Source organism: Drosophila ficusphila, unplaced genomic scaffold (genome assembly GCF_018152265.1).
Source record: "Drosophila ficusphila isolate 14025-0441.05 unplaced genomic scaffold, ASM1815226v1 contig_791, whole genome shotgun sequence".
Taxonomy (NCBI): domain Eukaryota; kingdom Metazoa; phylum Arthropoda; class Insecta; order Diptera; family Drosophilidae; genus Drosophila; species Drosophila ficusphila.
Window position 1 is genome coordinate 14,410,072 of NW_025064737.1, and position 19,503 is coordinate 14,429,574.

The window sequence follows — 19,503 nt, forward strand, 5'->3', positions numbered from 1 at the left end:
TTTTTATTTTTTTATAAAGAGTTTTAAATTAGTTTTGAGTAAAGAGTTAGTTAGTCTTGAGTTTTTTGTTAACATTTTAAAAAGTATCCTACATTTTTTAAGTGTACATTTTCTATTGTTGTTGTTGTTGTGGGCCCAGGACATTCATAGTTAAAATTTAGAGAGACAGCGCCGAGAGATTTGGCAAACAGCAACAATATCCCTACCGCTGATGTTGCCAGCCAAAAACCCCTGCCGCCCTCCCCTCCTTCATCCCTCCTGTTGCGTTAATCAAGGTTCACACAATCGCCAACAACAACGCAGACGACAACAATAACAATAACAACAACAACTACAAGAACTACAACAGCAACAGAAACCCACAACAACAATGTGGGGCTTGCACGTGCCAAAATTGCCAGGGAATATTTTGCATTTGTTTTTTATTTGCGTTAGCGACATTTCCTAGCCGAGTTTTTGCCTCGGGCCATTTGTTGCTGTTGGCCATCTGGGTGTTGATTAAAAAATTGTCAGGTTCTGAAAATTCATGGCCCTCTAGATCCTCCATAATACAGTGTGAGAGTGGAATAAAGAAAGCAAGGTCACTTTTTATTCAAAGTTCAAGTTCTCAAGGTTCATCCCTTTTATGAACATTTTATTGAGTTATTTAAAATAGTGGTTTTAGGTCTATAAAGAAAGATTTATTTTGGAGATGTTGATCAAAATAAATAAGCAATAAAAACATTTTATGTTCTCCTTTCTTGACACACACTGTACTTGTCATAAACTGAGGCAAACATTCACCGGCAACTCCCTTGAGAAAACCTTTTGGTTTCCGACTATTAAAATCGATTGGATTCTGGATGCTACTGTTCCGTTCTCGACGAAGCCGAAGTGTTGTGCCATATTTTCCGGCGGGTTTTTAGGTTTGTTGAATGCCCATTTGGGTTAATAACAAATAACCGAATGGTCCATTATACGAAACGAGTCCGAGTCATGGCCAAAAAGTGTTGAGGGCTAATGGCAATGGTCCTGACAATGGCTATAACCAAAACAGGGGCTGGCATCCTAACGGGAGTAGATTATAGTATGCTCATGGTTGCCCCGTTCGCATTACCCGAAATTACTCTCGTGCATTACGTAATAAATTTATATGAGCTAATTGCCAGCAAAAGTTCATTAATTTGGGTGTCATGAACTTAATTTATTGGAGCCATTAAATATAGTTAGTTCCGGGTTCTGTAAACAATTTGTTGGGTTTGTAAGACAAAAAGATCATTCATTTGAAGAGGTAGTCAGCCAGCATTGATATCTGTACATAAAATTTACGATAACCATATAATTAATGATATAGTATAATTTAATAAAGGTCAATACCTATCTTATATGTCTATTAATTTTAATAGTTTATTTGCGTATTCATTTTTTAAAAATATGTAGTTTAAAAGAGACAAATTTAAAACACATAGGAGTGAAACTTATATTTCCGGGTAACGTAAATAAACTAGTGCTATGAATTTCAACCACAAATTTAATATTTCCCCCCACTATGATATTCATTGAGTTTATGCACACATATGCTTACCAAACATATACATGCCGATATCCGACTCAATCGAGCGTTATCGACAGGCTCTGGAATTATGTATTTGCCTTGCCGCAACCATCACGACCGCTAATCTAATTTTCATATTTGTCCGCTTTGCTATTTGCAGATTTTATGACCCTAATATCGGCCATGTGAAAGCATCGCGACAAGCAGCTGTAAAATTGGAAACCCAAAAGCAACAATACGGAAAAGTCTGCAGCATAAATCAGCGAGTCTGGACATTGAAACCATTTGTATATAGTATATAACCAAATCCGCACATTGCCAGAATCGATTAACTATACACGAGCTAGGTACAATTGATAGCCGGCCCGAACACTAAAACTGCATAAATAAACAAATTGAGAGGCACGCAACGATTCTAAAAATATCACAAATTGTTGTATCAATAAATTATTAATAACAATTTCTGCGGACAAGCTCTAACAAAAAGTTGACAACGTCAAATAAAGTTGAACATCAACAGAAACAAAAAAAACAAACGAAGTTCCGGGCGAAAAGCGACGAGATGGGGAATTTATTCATACACAAATATTGCAAAACATTTTTCCAGTTTAGTATGCATATGTCGAGGCCATGACGATGGCAATAATGATAGCACCCCGGTAGTTCCCACATATCCACCCAAAAAACGAAACCACACCCCCGCCCACCCCAAAAAGTCCGCTGTAAATATTCAAGAGATTATTTTTATTGTCCTTTTCAACTTTACGTAGCATAAATTTACAATTTCTAGCTTGTAAATCATTTATACACATTGGAATAGGTAAGGCTAGGGGCGGATGGGCGTGGCAGTTTACTTTTCTCGAGAGGAAACCCTAAGTAGATAACACTTGCACCCTCAAGAACTTGGGTCATTTTTCAAATTGTATAGGAAACGAAAATCGCAATAATGCATAGATTCTTGAGATTAGTTGTGCGTATATACGATTACATATACCTATTTATAGATACTACAAATTCTATGCCTATGAATATAATTATATATATTTACAATTGACGACCAAGCAAAAGTAAAACTTTAACTTTAGTAACAAGTCAACACAAAAATTACACAATTGAACAAAAAACACTAAGGTAGTTCGATTGAATATTAAGACATTGATGAGATGTTAAAGGTGGTGAAAGGAACTTTTGTGAGGGCTCCTGAAGAGCCCAATTTTCTTTTCACCTCTCGCAGCATAGCAAAATTAAAAATAAAACAAAAGCTTGTTAGTGATACTAATTTTAAATGGGAAAACAGCAAAGCAAATGATTAATTACAAAACAAACAACGTTAGCGAATCTTTAAAGTTTAAATTGTTAAAACATTTCTGTTAAGCGATTCTTTGTTATTAAACTGACTTCAATTTCATCTGTATATAAGGTTCTTGATTACATCAGCAAGATGCTTTAGCTATCTTAAAATAATTGAACGATAGAGAGTAAGATAACAACACCTGCAATGCGTTTCAAAAATTAATCAATCATTTTTACAAAAAAAAGTATGTTTGTTTAAAGTTTTTTATGGTTTCTTGTTGTTAGTTCTTTAATTGTACGTTAATTTTTTTACCTGTGCATTTAGTTTTTAAAGTGAATATATTTAAAATACACTACCTTTCTTATTTATTTTGTTTTGTTTTTAGTACTAAGGGATAAATGTTCCCCAACTTATAGTTATGAAACGCATTGTCCATACGTATACAAATTAATACAAAGACATAGAGACATTAAAAATCATGCACTTTCGCTTACGGAAACTACTATATTTTGCAGATGAAATGAGAAAAAGTTCCACGCAGATCTAAGAAAATACGCAGATACACTATCTATATATCTATCATACAACCACACTCTCACACAGAAACACCACACACACACACTTACACGTATATAAGTACACGCACATCAATGCAAGTGGCATAATATCTGAAACAATTTACCAATTAGCATTAAAGATTAATGGACAAAACCACTGTCTGAGCAAAAAACCAACTAGCTGAAGAAATCGACTAAAACATCAAACAATGTAACAATGAACCAGAATCGAATTGAATCGAATCGAAACACGAGACACGAAAGGCAACGCAGATGAAAATTGAAATGAATATGCAATTTTGGCAAAAACATAGGCTACATTAGACACCAGAGTATGTAAATTGACGAAACGTTCAATAAACGAAAGCGAAAAATATAACAAAAAGTATTAATACACGTACAAAGATTCATTTGAGTGTGCGATTTCATTTGTTTAAAACCGGGAATGACGGGGATGGCCCCCATAAATACATTGGGATGTTGGGATGGTGATATCGGGGCTATGTTCAATCAATTGTTAAACCGGAAATGGAAACAACAAACTACGAAGTGTGGAGGCGAAGAGTGCACTGAGTGCACTTTCCATGGCTCCCATAGGGGCTATAGAAACTACGATGATAGCTTTTGTGTGCTGCGGACTAAATTACTCGAAAAATATATTTAGTTGCCGGCATGTTTTATGGATGTGTTGTAATTGAATTGAAGTATCAAAGGGTGAGAGGCTGGCATGAAATGGACTGAAAGCGAATGAGTGGTTTCAGGGGAAAAATGATGATGGCCTTCCGTTGAGATCTTTTCTGGATAATAAATTTGAACGTGTGTACGCCATTTCAAAGGTAAATAACGTTGCAGAATATTGAAGATAAGTATTTTCACTGTAAACTTAAATAGAGAACGAGAAAACATCTTTAAATTTTATTTATACAGTAATGGATCAAAACTCACCTTTAAAACAAAGTTAAAATAGCAAACTATATTTAAATGTTTATAGAAGTGTAACGCACATAATTATTTTGCAATGATGTTTAAACTGTTGAACCGTTGAGTTGAGGCCATTGACAATTATCATGTGTCGGTAATTAAATTCCCTCTTGTGGGGTCATTAACCAATTATGCAATTAAATAGCCATATTTACATGATTCACTTAGTAAAAGTGCCTAAATTAGTTTTAAGCTTGTGGATTTATTTGTGCATAACATTTTACAGATACATTTTTACATTACAAATAGTAATATATCAGATTTAAGCTGCAACAACTGACAAAAAATTAAACATAACAAATCTGTTTTATACCCTTGCATAGGGTATCGTAATTTCAGTCAGAAGTTTGCAACGTTTTGAAGGAGACACCTTAGAGCCCAAAATCTCTAAGTCTATAGCTTTTCCAATTTTAATCAGATTTCAAAGTGGCATACCTCTAAAAGTTTATATCCTTTAACCAACTGAATCATTACATAAAAAATAAATAGAAAAGTCATCATTTCTTCGATGCTGTTTAGCCTTTATTCATTTTGCTCGACTGCAAGGTATATAAGCTTCTGCTCGCCGAACCTAACTTCCTTTCTTGTTAATTCTCAAAATAATAACGGTCTAAATTGTTGTGTTGCAATTATACGTATATAATTAAATGTGTTCCTGTGTTTGTTCTATAATATTTCAATACTATATCTTTTCCCAGAAAACAGCTGTTAAACGGTAATTAAAATTTGTGGCCACGCAGACGAGTGGCAAAAAAAGATAAACCCAGTATCCATATAAATTCAGGCCGAAAAAGGATCTCCGAGGTGAACCCACGGGAAGATTAATTGAATCACATTAGTCTGCGTTTTCGCATACAAAAATATGCGAACCGAATGCGTAAACCGCAGAAAAATGAGGGGAAAAATGACTGAAAAGCGAAATAAAAACACAAATTAAAAAATGGAAAACGCGTGTAAATAGCGAGCAGAATTTTCCGACCCTCTCACGTTCGCTTATTGTGGCTTGTGTAAATTTGCACCTAACCTTTAAAGCGACGACAGGTGGAAATGCTGGAAAATCCGGAAGGGGCGGAAGATGAAAAGCTAGGACAGACCCGCCATCTCATTCGGGCTCTCATTTTGTATGCCGCGCAACAAGCATTTATGTAAATTGAAAATATGCCGGTGACGTTTCAAGGGGAGAAAATACGAGGCGATGCTGGACGGGGTGGTCATTTAAATTCAATTGTCAGCGACATCTTTTTGCCGGCTCGGAAAAATCTGCGCTTAAATGTGAGCGAATCCACTCACTAGCCCGCATTTAAACTGGTCTCTCTCGCTAAGCAGAGCTATACAATTTTATATAACTCCAAGAACTAGGAAACTTTAACTAATTAACACACAAAACATCAAAGTATTATTATTGTAAAAGTATTTTCAAATAAATAAAGTTACTAACACAAACAAAAACTCAGAGAGAACTACAAAATTGTTAAATAATAAAAAGAGGAGAAACAACAAATATGAAAAAATTTGAATAAATCAATTAATAATTTTGAGAAGTTTCTAAACTAGAAAATAAATTTAAATTTTATAATTTGTAGCTTCATTTTATTGTTTTTAATTTAGTATCACTTATCGTGTGCTCACTGTACTTAGACGTATGAGTGTTCTGCTCGCAGTGGGTGACCACGCAATGAGAATTTATTTATTATTGCGGTTGCCTTTCAGTTCGGGTTCAACAATTGTGCCGTGCAGACGACGTCACTGATTCATTCGCCGATAGTCGGGAAGAGAAACAGCAGTGAAAGCAAGTGGAGAAGTGCATTCCAAGCGGCAGAAGATATAAAGAACAATTCGGAGATGGAGCGACTGTTGACCATGTTCGAGCAGGCGGATCCCTTCTCCACATGGTGGCCAACGATAGCGGCTCTGACGGTGGGCATTGTGATTACGGTGCGGTGAGTGCGACGAGTCAACGGAAACAGTTTCGTTTTTTTTTTCGTTATGTAGTTCACCCAGTCACACCCCCTTGCCAACCCATTTTTGGGGCACAAAAACTTTCGCCTCGGACACACGTAAATAAATGTCGCAGCAGCCCCAAGTAAAAACTTCCCCTCTGTCGCCATTCGCGAAAAACTTTTTAAGTGGATTTCATACAGAGATGGTGGAAAAAAGGATAGGGAAAGTGGGAGTGGAAGAGCTTGCCGCAGAGAAGAACCGGATAATATGTAATATCCAAAGATTATTTCCATTTTTTACATCCACTACTTAAGGGATAGCGGGAGTAGGTTTAATTCAAGGAGAGCTGTGTATAAAATTAGTAAAACAAAAGGGTGTTTACTGTTTTTGCATATCTCATTATTATTGTGTTTATAATTAATTCAGAACCATTTAATTTTGAATGTAAGTTTTCTCTTTTTTTAAACAAGGACAAGCTCTAAAAACAGATGACTGGCGAATGTTTATAGATAAATTTAAAACAATCATAAGAGGGTATCTGATAGTTGGTGTACTTAACCACCTTCTTACTGTCTGTTTTTTGTTATATTTGCCATTTTTGGGCATCGCGGTTTTTGTGACCCTTCGCTATCTGTCGCTCCGCAGTTGCAGGTGTTGGTATAAGCCGAGAAGCGGAAACGGAAATGGAAGCGACTGCAATATGGCACTCTCTTCCCCCTTTCGCTTTCCACCCCTTTCCTTTTCACCCTTTCCTCTGCACCGCCTCAAAATATTTACAAAGTGGATTTGCGCAAGTTTGGCTCAAAGTAAATGAAACGGCAAATGAATTCCTAAATGAAGGATGGCAGGGAAAACTTAGAGCTAAGTGCCAAAATAAGTAGCTTCCAAATGAAGTGGAGCAAATGGAATGCGGTGAAAAGGTATAGAGGAAAAGCCTGACTGCAAACATGCAATTTAAGTGGCTGTGATTGTGGGAGAATGTGTCCTCAAAATCAGCAAAGAAAATTTCCTTGAGAAGCTCTTATTTGCTTACTGCAAGAAAATGTGTTTGCCACATTTAAGCTCATTATATGGTAATTCGAATTAAATTCCTGTTTTGTCGAATGCCAACTAATTTAACTTTTCGTAAAAGCGAAAATAGGTACACTTTGTCAGTAAATAATTATTCAGAGATAGGAAAATTATAAAGTCACAAAATAATGAAGTTTGTGCTTCCAAAATGCATGTTTAATTACAGTTTTAGTTTCCAATTTTCAAATGTGGTGGCATTCACGCATTGTATCTAAATTTTATAATCTACAATTTCTACACAATAGCCGTAATGAACATAAAATGTAATTAAACGAATTGGAAATGAATTAGAACTAAGTCATGCGAATTAATTGACTGTGATAGTAATTGTCAATATAGTTCTGCTGAAATGTTGTGTTGCATTGTAAATCTGGGAATTAGCACTAATTAGTCAATTTTATACCAGTGCTGATTTGGAACTTTGTTTCATTTAAAGTAAATGATTGCATTTTGTTCCCCGAGGCCTGAAACTAAACGAACGAACAATAATTGCTTACACAAACGCATCGAATTTATTAAAGTTGAAAATGAGTTGCGGAGTCAGTTAAATTCCAAAATGTCCGGAGGCAGATGCATGCAAATGGCCATGCTGATTCTATTAACGCCTATCAATATGCCAAAACCCCGACGACCTCCACCCTTAACAAATAAACTCCAATAAACACTTGCAACAAATATATATTTTATTTTAAAAAACCTCAAAATGAATAGTAATTTAGGATCAGATATAGATAATACTATTGAATAAGTCAATATATAGAAAGATACTATTTGTAACGTCAAAAGCAAAACATATTGACTTCAAAATAGTTGCATGTTAAAACATACAAACTTTGTACTAAAGAATAAATTTTTTCAAAATTTAATAACATTTTACTTCCTTAACAAATTTTCTTGAATTTTGAGCTTAGTTCAATGGGAAAATAATTCATATGCCCCTTTTAAAGTAGAAGAGACTTGTTGTAAACATTTTTTTGAGTGCACCCACGCGACATAGATGCAGGACGTCATTAAGCGAGCCCATAAACCACAAGCCGCATGCCACTCCCCGTAATTCAGTCGACCTGCCATCTAATCTGTATCCTTTACCCGCATGCCAGGACCTTAATGAGCGGCCAGCGCTGTCCGAACGATAATCAAATCAAGGAGCAAATCGTGGTGGTCACCGGCGGGAACAGCGGCATTGGGTTCGAGATAGCACAGGCACTGGCGGGTCGTGGAGGGAGGATAATCCTGGCCTGTCGGAACACCCAGGCGGGCGAACGGGCGGCGGCCATAATTAAGCGGGAGCTGGGATGCCACACCCCGCTGAGTTCGCTGGACGATGACGAGAATCCGGCGGACAGGTACTTCGTGGAGGCCCGCTACTTGGACCTCTGTTCGCTGCACAGTGTCCATCACTTTGCCGGCCAGCTGATGGCGGAGTTTGAGCGGATCGACATACTGGTGAACAATGCCGGCGTGGTCTTTGCCAACACGCAGGTACCCACGGCGGATGGCTTCGAGCGGCACAGCCAGGTGAACTACCTGGCCCCATTCCTGCTCACCCACCTGCTGTTGCCCCACCTGCACCGCTCGGAACAGGGACGCATCATTTTCGTTTCGGCCCACGCCCATCAGGCGGCCAAAATCGATTTCGACGATCCACTCAACGTGGGCACCTGGTCGGTGAAGTTCCACGCCCGCGAAGCCTTCGCCCACTCGAAGCTGTGCGTCCTGCTGGCCACTCGCTGGCTGGCCAGGGAACTCAAAGGTAAGTGCCCAAAAGTGGATAATGAAAGGATGGCTTTTCCCCGCGGGAAAACGCGAAACTGCACTCAGAGGAACCGCTTTTTTTGGCTATCTCAATTGCCGGCTTAGTGGCCATTAGAGCGTGAAAAATGTAATTAATGAGTTTGTATCTTCACCGCACTTCTGCAATAATTCAAAACTTTTTTGAGAGAGATAAACCGTAAATCATAAACTTTATTTACTTTTGACTTTATTTGAAAAGCAACAACTATTTGGGTTTGAAGTTTTAAATTCTAAAACCATAGCATGATTTTATAACTTATAAGAATCATCTAAAACATAATTTATCAAGTGTTGGGTTTCTATCTATTCCAATATGAGCATTAAATATTTGTAAAATATTTTAAATTATCATAAAACTTCCTAATAAGTATTATTATTATTTGTAACTTTTCTCCGTGCAGTGTAGACAATTTTTGCATAGTTTGCACAGTGAATTATTGATGGTTGCACTGCGCAATCTTGATTTGCGTGGCACGAGTAACGAGAACCCGCTAATTTCCCCACAGGTACCTCGGTCACGGTCAACTGCTGCACGCCGGGACTCGTCCGCGGAACCCGCCACCTTCGCAAGTAAGTGACTAAGACTCCTCCGCCCGAAAACCCCAAGCCTTGGTTACCCGGGGAAAAGCCTCAACCCAAATTGAAATTCAAACGAAATGGGAGCAAAGTGGAAAAGAGCAGAATGCAACTGAAACTTTAACTAAATTTTAAGCTCATTTCGTGGTCGCGCGAAAGAAAACTTTTGCACTTTCATTAAGCAGCGATAGTTTTGTCTCTATCTCTCCCTCGACTCCCTCTCACTCACACTTCACCTCTCCGACTTTGTAACTATATCTTTCGAGGTTGTGGGGGCGTCTAGTTTTGATGCAATCGAAAAGTTGCCAAGTCATTCGGGCAGGGCTTTAAGTAGTTCCCCCCTTTTTTGGCAGCAGCATCAAGGTAACATTTCAACCGAAGGCCGAATTCATTTGGAAATTCCAAATGAGTTGGTCAAATACCAAAATCCGGCCTAAATGCAACCAGAGGAATAGTGTAAAATTTACGAGTGAGAGGCAAACTGGCAGCAATGCATTTTGGGAAAAACGTGTTAGAATGTGCAATACAGAAACTACATAACTGAAATTGGAATTTTGTAGTTTAAAGCGTTATTTAAGGTATAGAGCAATTAGATTAAAAAAACAGGAAAATTGGTTAGTAAAAATAAATTTAATTTACTTAATGCTACACACACACAATTTTAGGGCGGTAGTTAACTACAAGCCAAAAGCCATTTGCAGAAACTCATTACGGCTCATGGTCATTTCTGGTGGGCATCGATTTTCATGCTACACGTTTTGCCATTAGTTGCCAACACTCGAGTGAAACATGTTCGAGCGTTACAGTTTCCCAATGCGAGGGGATCAACATTTTGTTTCTAAATCCGTTTTTAAGGCATGCAAATTAGTTGTGAGACTGTGAGAAAAACTATAACCAAAGAAGGGCATTTGCACAATACACAGAAAAGGACGTGCAAACACGACAAACAGTTGCAAATTGCGGAAGGACAAAATGCCGGCAACAACAGTTATCAGCAGCCACGTCACCAGAATGTCACTGACAAAAAAAAGAAGGAACTTTATAATTCAAAAAATATAAAATATAAGAACATAAATCTTTCATGTTACAAATGTAGTCATCTATTTGGACAAACATGAATAGTTTTTTTTGGAAAATCTAAGGAGTATTTTTGTGTTACCGTGCATGAAGCAAAAACAATTGGTAAGACCCTGGGCCAAAACGACAACAGCTGCAATGAACTTTCACCCGGCCACGCCCACACCTCATAATCAAATGCAGATGAGCTGCCATCGAGTGGCCGTTGCCAAAAACGAGAGAAAGGGCCAAAGGCAGCGCCAAAGTGAAATGCGGTAATTAAAAGCGGCCAAGTCAGAGACGCGGGTCGGCCGCAATTGAAATGGCGGCGGGTCAAGCTCGGGTCTTGCTTTTGGCCAGGCTCCGTTTGGGCCAACTTTGCTGGCCCCGCCACGTCGTCCTTTTGAGTTATGACCCAGTAACACACCCCGGTGACAGTTGCCGCTTTTGTTGACGCTCCTCATGCTGCCAACTGTGCTGACAGCCTGACTTTTTCCTGAAAGATTTATTTCTGTATAGATTGTTGGATAAAAAAGATATATCACATATATCTACCCTTTCAATTGTGTATACATATTTCAAGAATGCTAAGCCATACCTTACTAAATGAATAATTCAAATTATATTATGCTTTGTTGAATAACTTGTTAATATAGGTATAAATGCTAAACCATCAACCCATCCAGAGAATTTGATCCCATCTTAGTAAAAATACTTTAACTAAATTCAAATAACATTGTGGCAATACAAACAAATTTATCAAATTTGTTCAAAATCATATAATTGCAATAAATATTTTAAATTTAAGAAATACTTCAGCTGGAATTTCTAAGATTAGTCGTGGACATCACTGATGGCCAGCATCAAGTTGGTGCTCCAATGTGAACTATATAGCCCTGCCGGCTGGCCATGAACACGGACATGTCGGGGACCCAGTCTCCTAATGATGGGACCAGAATAATGCGAAATTTATTGATGCTCTCTAAGCTGGCACAAAAGTTTTCCCCTGTTTTTCTTGTGCTTCCTTTTTTTTGTCAGTTATAAATTAGAATTTGCCGACAATGTGCGGGTACCAGGGACTGGCTGACCCTGAATGCGAAATCATTTCTCAGGAAACACATCTATTCAAAGTGTCCAGCGTGGATGAGTTTTGGGAGGAAAAACTCTCAGATTTATTTATTCAAGCAAGTAAATGGCTTTGTGTGAAGAAAGTCTAGCTTTATTTCTTTAAAAGTTACTTAAAAGTGTAGGATTCTTGTAATGAATTTTTAATAAGCATTGTTAGCATTTATTCTTTTCAAAATCTATTTTCGAAGGTTCTTAAATAATTTAAAAATATTCTAAAATTTCTGTGGCCCTTCAGTTAATGAAGAAAATTTGTCAAAACTTTGAAGTTGCTAAATCTAAGAAGATTTAGACATTTTGGATAAGGCAAACAGATAAGACTCGAGCAAAGGACCATTGAATTTGTAAGTTATTATGAGCCTGTTCATAAAGCCTGTTCGCACATGCGACATACACATGTAAATGGGGATTTTGGAGGGGGGTCCCAGTGGAGGGTCCAAAGCCGAGGACAATGGCTGGCCAGGAGCCACTCGTTCGGGGACAATGGAGCAGGTGCTCGAGTGTATGGCACACACAGATACAAACTCACATTGTTGCACATTGTTAACACGACCGGCACGTACAACAAATTACACAATTCAATGGCAATAAATGATGTAAAGTTGCGAGGAGAGCGGCAAAGAGGCTGAGATTTGGATACACTGCTCCTCCGTCTCCAAAAGAAGAGGCAAAAGTTGGGCTGTCAGAAGCCAGGAAAGCATAATCCATCATAGACACAAATTGTACTGTCTGCATATGTACGAGTACAACTACCCGGCCGGCTCTCCATTTCCATTTCCGTATTCCAGCCGAAGCAGAAACATTGTTAACATGCGTCATTACAATTTGCAAAATGCCATAACAATACGGCAGCAAAAAGTGCCCTGAAATGGGCAAAAAGTGAACGAAGGAAATCAAATGCCTTGGCGAGCGTACAAATCATTTGGACATAAAACGCAGCACCTTGGCAGGCGGAGGTGGAATGGCGGTGTGGACAAGGATATGGGCATAGAAGTGGAAGTGGAAGTGGAGGACCTGGTGGCAATGGGTCCTGTTCCCATTGACGAGGCACGTGACCCAGGAGCAGCGCCAAGAACAACGGAAAAGCCAAGCCAACTAGACACAAATCATGAACAAGAGATGAGAACAGTTTGTCATATTCAGTGTGCACTTTATATAATAAAATACCAAAAAAGTTGGGTGTTTATAACATTCAATTGGTAATTTGTATGTTCCAAAAAGTACTTACAAGTACTTGTTATTTTTTCAGGCTTTGTTAAAAAAGATCTACATTTTTTTTAAAGATACAAAATACATTAATTTGTATATGAATGTAATAACCAAATAATAGAGTCAGTTAAACAAATTTATTTTCCCTTTTCAAGTCTGATTCTCAGCAGTCTTTGTTCTACGTTTAAAATATTTGTGGAAGTTTTTCAACCGTTCATAGCGTGCTCGCATCGCCAAAAATTGCTCAATTTCGTTGTATTGTAAACGGCGCAAAGAAAAGAGCAGACAAAACAAATTAAACGAAATAAAACACATGCTCACCTCTGGTGGCCAAAAGGCCACCCCCACATCAGCCCAGAACTTGGCCAACTGCTGCGGGCAGCGGCAATAAAACAGCAAATGAACAGCGGAAGCGACATCAAGTGGCTGTACATGTATGGTAGGTGAATGTGGGTTGGGTTCCTCTGCTCGGGCTTGGATCTATGGGAGCTGCTTCACTTGATGCACATGCGAGGAGCACTTCAAAATTTTCCATAGATTTTGAGAATATTTATAGAAATTTTTAATAAGACAGGAAAGCATTTCTTGCGTACACAATGTTTTAATAGCTACAAAAGGATTGTTTAGTAGTGATTTAGGGTTTCAAAAGTAGTATAGCACCATGATTTTACATGCTTAACAAACATTCACTTATGTCTTGTAATCTTACAGTTAAGTGGACCCTATTTTTTTGCAGTGCATGTAGCTTACATGCATTGGCTTCCTGTCCATCGGATGTCTCCCTGTTGTGCTTTTTGCTGCTGCATTCTGTTACATGTTTTGCCTTTGCAAGTAGATTTTCTTTTTACAGACTTTGCAGCGCCAAATTGAACTTTTGTTGTGCTATCCTTCCTCACTTTCCCCCTTCCCCTTCCCCCTGCACCCTTATCACCCCACTCAACTCCCTCGTTTCCTTCGCTGCGTTCCATGCAACATACACTATTCATATCGGAGATAACTCTGACTTTCGTTGGCAACTGCAAAAGTGCTGAAGCAGCTGTCAGCCTCACCCATGTACTGGAAATTCCCATCCTGGCCACGCCCACATCCTGACACTCGTCAGGAATTTTTGCAGCTGCCGTTGATTGAAAAACTGATACCTGATGGGCTTTCGAGATTGTGGCTCGCACGCTTATCATCGGGCTTCGTTTTTACCCTTAATCTTCTTGGCAGGAAGGCCAGCTTATGGTTGTGCATCAAAGCTGATTTATTGTGTCCCATTATGCACTTGATAGTTTGAAGTTTACATAGCTGTTTTGCTATTCAAAAGCTGTATAAAACAAGTAAAATTACAAGCACAAACTAATAGAGAAACCATTAAAACTTAATCGCTAGAAGGGCACTTAACCGAACTGAACCCTTTTCCGTTTAAATCGCTGTCTAATAAAAACAATTACATAGCGTATACGGTGTAATTTTTGCCCTAGAGTGGATTCAATTTCCGCTCGTGGCCCATCTATTGTGGTATTAAAAGAAAATAGTCGGAAAAAGCCATGCTCTTTTCCTTTCAAGCCATTTTGCTGCGCTTTTCCTTTGCCCGGCGGCGCACTCACACGTGGAGCCAAAGGATTTTCCAGGTTGGTAATAGCAGGTGGTGCAGGTCGGAGCTTTAAATGAACTTTGCACCGCTGCAGCTTAGCGAGTCACGCTGAAATTCGCCAATCCCTTCTGCTTGTGGTTTATAAACTTTGAGAGCATATTAGGCTACCTGTGCGTATACGTAATATTGCAACATAAATTCAGAAACCAGGAATGTTTGCTTAAATACAAATATTGTTGTTTAGTATTTAACATTTTCTTGACAAATTTGAACCATTAAATTGAATGAAATGCAAACCAGGCTGCCGAATCAATTATTTTCCCAATTTAATCCGTAAAATGTATATACACTCTAAGCTATCCGATATTTTCAGTCTTTGTAAACAGCCATTAATCAATGAATCTAGAGAGTAACCCCCGAGTCTTAGCCACGACCCAGCCACACACATTTATTTTTGTTTTTACACTTTTTTCCCATTTTTCCCAGCAAACCATCTGCAGCCCCTGCAGCTTTCTATGCACTTTAAAAATGCAACCAGTGGGGAAGGAGGTTCAACAGGGGAGGGGGGTGGTGGGGTAAAGACTGAAGGGATGAAGGGAGCAAGGACAGATACTCGTATCTATGAAAACGCTGGCGTAAAACGATGAATGGAATCAACACCAGCCTCGACCCAGGACAAGGAGATTTAACTTTGTGGGAGACTGGGGGTGTGGGGGATTGGGGGAATGGGGGTGCCAGGGGTCAGAGGGAGGCTCCAGGGCCAGGTCAGACCCATTTGTGGACAGTGTTGGGAAAGGTAATATTTTAACGAGGTGGGGTACAAGGTACAAGTGAAAAAGGATATTTTCAAAAGGTACAAAAAACATACCTCATTAAAAACTTGTTCAAATGTTTTCATAATTAATCGATTACATTTTTCTCATTTTAAGTACTTAAATTGTCTTGACGTTCATAACAATATTTTAAATATTGAAATGAATCTATATGAAAATAATTATTTTAAAAATGTATTATAATAAATTTACATAAACAGAAACAATAGTTTGTGTGAGATAGAAGCTAGATCTTTTTCAGTTTCTGTATATCCTGTCAGTATTATATTCACCTATCATGTACCTAGATACCATATAGATACTTCCCATCACTGGGCACACATGCTAGGGCTTTTATGCGTGGCCCGTATCTCTGCGTACTATGAAATGAATGAAAATGAAAAGCAGTTAATGCTCAAGTCACGGAAAAAGCGTAAATGGAAAAGTTAAACGCATTAATTATTTATTTATCGTTTTATCGTGTTCAAGTGTCGGTGAACTTGCTCACCGTTCATCGTTCGTTGCCCGCCTGGAAAAACAAAAGGAAAGCGGCAAACGAGGGCGAAAAGCATTAACAACGACAGCTAAGCAAATTGCGCGCAAGTTCGTAATCCTTCCTGAAAAGGCAGCCTCAGAGCTACACATAGAGAAATTCTTGGAGCAATTTTAAATATTTTAAAAAAGGTTTCAATGACTTTTAAGTATTAATTAAAGAAGCTTTAAATTCAATAACTCGAATAATCAATAACAGAACTCTAAAGTGCAATCAAAATTTAACTAATAACAAACAAACGAATGGTACATTTTAAATGCTGACCAGCTACGTATATTTTTGTCCGTGTATTGAGTAAAGAGAGAGGTTTAAAAAAATGGTTGGGTGTTGGGTGTTCGAGGGTGGCCATTTCGCACAACTCGTTTGGCTCAGTCGCTGGAATTGGCCCACGCCCAGCTGCGGAGATGGCCAAAAGCTGGAGATCAACGTTTGAGTGGTTGAATTGTAAGGAGGACATCTGGCGGTACTGCCGGCATTTATCGCCTCAATTGAAAATGTCATTAAAACAATGCACCAAAAAAAGAACTTCTTAAAGTTTTGCCAGGGGCCAGATTTTGTACAAACTTCACATAAAAATTAGCTTGGATTTAGCTAATTAAAAACGGAATCTGCTTTGAATATTAAACGGAAACTTAAGCGGTAAACTTTATTTTTAAGTTTCTGCATAACTTGAAAGTTTAAAGAAAATTTCCAAATTACCAAACAACTTCACTGGTTAAACAATAAACAGAAGAATGCTTATAGCCCAAAAAAATTCAAAAAAATTGAACTGTTAGTTAGGCGAGTTCCTTCTATATAAATAAAAATAAATAAATCTAAAAGTATAGTTTATTATTTAAATATTATTTATATGAAGATGTAATTGACAACTGCTAAAAGCAAAAATTTGTTATCACCATTTAATTTTATCTTCCTTGACATGTATATTGGTTTCACTATTAAATTCTACTCCTGATATCCATAATAAAATTGAATTTGCTGGCTTGGTCAATTATTATTTATTATTCAATTTAAATTATAAAATAACTAACTAACCAACAAAATTGCAATCAATTTATAAAAGTTGTGATTGAATTTCAGTTTATATGTTGCGAACTTATTTTAGGTTCAACGATTTTCTAGTACTAGCAATTAAAATATGTAATTTGAATTGTAATATGCCAGCCATGAAACAAATTTTAGTTTCCCAAATTAAAGCTCTTCATCTCTTCATTTAAAAGCTACTATTTTATTTAAAAAGTATCCCTTGCTGCGAAAGTTGGAGTTAAGGACCATTTGGCTCCTTCATCTGAATTTACAATGGGTACAATAATTGGCTAACTTGACTAACTTTGCAGCTCCCCGCTGATGTCGTCCATCTGCGTAAAGGCGGTCACCTACCCGTGGATGTGGCTCTTCATGAAGAACGCCTACGAGGGAGCCCAGTGCGCCATCCGCTTGGCCACCGATCCCCAGCTGAAGGAAGTCACCGGCGAGTACTTCAAGTGAGTAGTTGCCATGTTGCCATGTTGCAATGTTGCCATGGCCACTCCACTTTCTGTTGGCCGCATTAGCAGCACTTTGTTGGCCACTTTTTACAGCATCCCTCAGCCAGTTTTTCACTATTTCCCTTCTTTTCCTTTTTTCGTCCACTGCAGTGACTGCGAAATTGTGGAAAGTTCGGAGCTGGGCCAAGACAAGGAGTTGGCCAAGAAGCTGTATATGCAAACCATAAAAACTCTCGAGAGCGTTACCAAACTAACCGTCGACAGGGAGGCGTACGGCATGGATTTGGAGCTGGAGACGGAGACGGACTCTGAGCTGAGGCTGGAGACTCCGGCGGAACGGGAACCGGAAGCGGAAACGAAACGGGCAGCGGAAGGGGAAGGGGGAAAAGAGGAGGGGCAACGGCAGCCATTGGAGTGATTTATGCCTGGCACGCGGCCTGAGTTCTTCGGGGACTGCCAACTGCAGCGTCTATTTGCATTTGGTTTAACAATTGCCGCATTAGGCAGCCTCCTTTCCGTTTTATATGGCTCCCTAACTTTATATAGCCCCCCATTCCCATCATTCCCCAGAAATAAATGCAACTTTAATGTGCGCCCACTGAGAATTTGCCGAGCTTGTACTTTTCTTGCACAGGATGTTCGTTGAAGTCGATGGGCCGAATATGTTGGTGCTTGGTCCTTTGATTTATTTCCAATTTAAAATGCTCCCGGATGAGCTGAATCCCTGCCAGACTCCTGAATGGACAGTCGCTAGCAATTTGCGTAAATAATAGAGAAGGAGGAGCGCATTTTATGGGGATTTAAGGAAGAGAAGATTGGAAATGGGTATATTTATTCATGCGAGTGTTTCTTTTTTTTTGTGTTGTATTCCCATTAAGCATAATTAAATTAGAAATAAGAGAAACAGTCTGCTTGTTTGCATGTTCAAATAAAATCAATGACTAAGCCATTAAAAGATTTGCAAAATAACGCATAAAATCAGTTTCTCAATAACAGTTTTAATTAAAATTAAAACACTTGATTCACAATAAACATATTTAAAGCAAACATTTAAATTAAAGTTAAATAAATACAATTTTATTTTCCACTGCAACATTCATGTTCCACATAAAATCCCAAATAGCTGTCCGGAATTGTAATCGTAAATTTGGAAAAGCAAAAACTGGGGAGCCAATGAACACAAGCTTGAGTGGAGAGGAGAAACAGCTAATTGCGAAATGCCTGTCGCTCCCTCTAAATTTGGTTCCTCCCAACCTCCTGGGCCAAAATAGCAACGCGTGCCAACAAACTGTTGATTACCAGCAACAACAAGGACTTGAACTCACCCAGTTACTGGGCTATATATACATACATATACGAGTATATATGGATGTATGGACGGAAAACAAACCAGAGATGCAAGGCCAATTATTTTTAGTTCAGCTAAAACCGATTTCCATTATACTGTGTGTACAACGTACAATGCGAGGCTTAGACGAGGACATGCCAGGGGCAGACAGTCGTACATTCCGAGGACCTGGACCCCATTTACACAGAAACAAAAATGGTAAACACAATCACTTATATGATTGGTTTTATTTGGAAAAGTTAATAAGATCAGCCTCAAGTTGAAGATTGAACATTATATTAAAATTAGCAATATAATAGATAGATAGAATAGATAGATAGATATGATAATAGATATAAGATTTAATTTAGGCAGAAACGTTTTTTTCAAAACTCTGAAGCTAACGAAATATTGAACTTTAAATTATATTGTTCAATATTGGTATACCAAAATATTTTTCTATGTAGCAGGACACATGCAACTGTCTCGACGCTGCCCCGCTTTGTATGCTATGGAAAATCTCTTTATTATATTACGTGCGACGCTTTTGTTGTCAGTTGGCAGGCGGCACAGTCCCAACAACAAAAGGCAGCAGCCAGCCTCCTCC

The 19,503-nt window shown here is 38.4% G+C and overlaps 2 protein-coding genes across 4 annotated transcripts in view; both read left to right on the top strand.

The window, feature by feature from the left end:
- LOC108087316 (patj homolog) overlaps nt 1–3,795 on the top strand; it is a 28,583-nt gene extending 24,788 nt beyond the window's left edge. For all 3 annotated transcript variants that reach the window (XM_043209071.1, XM_017184642.2, XM_017184643.2), the window contains one exon: nt 1,695–3,795. The gene's annotated coding sequence lies outside the window, so the exon portion shown is untranslated. The remainder of the gene's footprint in view (nt 1–1,694) is intronic.
- A 2,287-nt stretch (nt 3,796–6,082) lies between these two features.
- Nucleotides 6,083–18,174, top strand: LOC108087375 (retinol dehydrogenase 13). The gene is made up of 5 exons (XM_017184717.1): nt 6,083–6,306; nt 8,479–9,131; nt 9,679–9,742; nt 17,420–17,566; nt 17,720–18,174. Exons 1-5 carry the CDS (start codon nt 6,209–6,211, stop codon nt 17,985–17,987), a joined length of 1,230 nt encoding a protein of 409 aa, XP_017040206.1. The 5' UTR covers nt 6,083–6,208; the 3' UTR covers nt 17,988–18,174.
- The last annotated feature ends 1,329 nt before the right edge of the window (nt 18,175–19,503 follow it).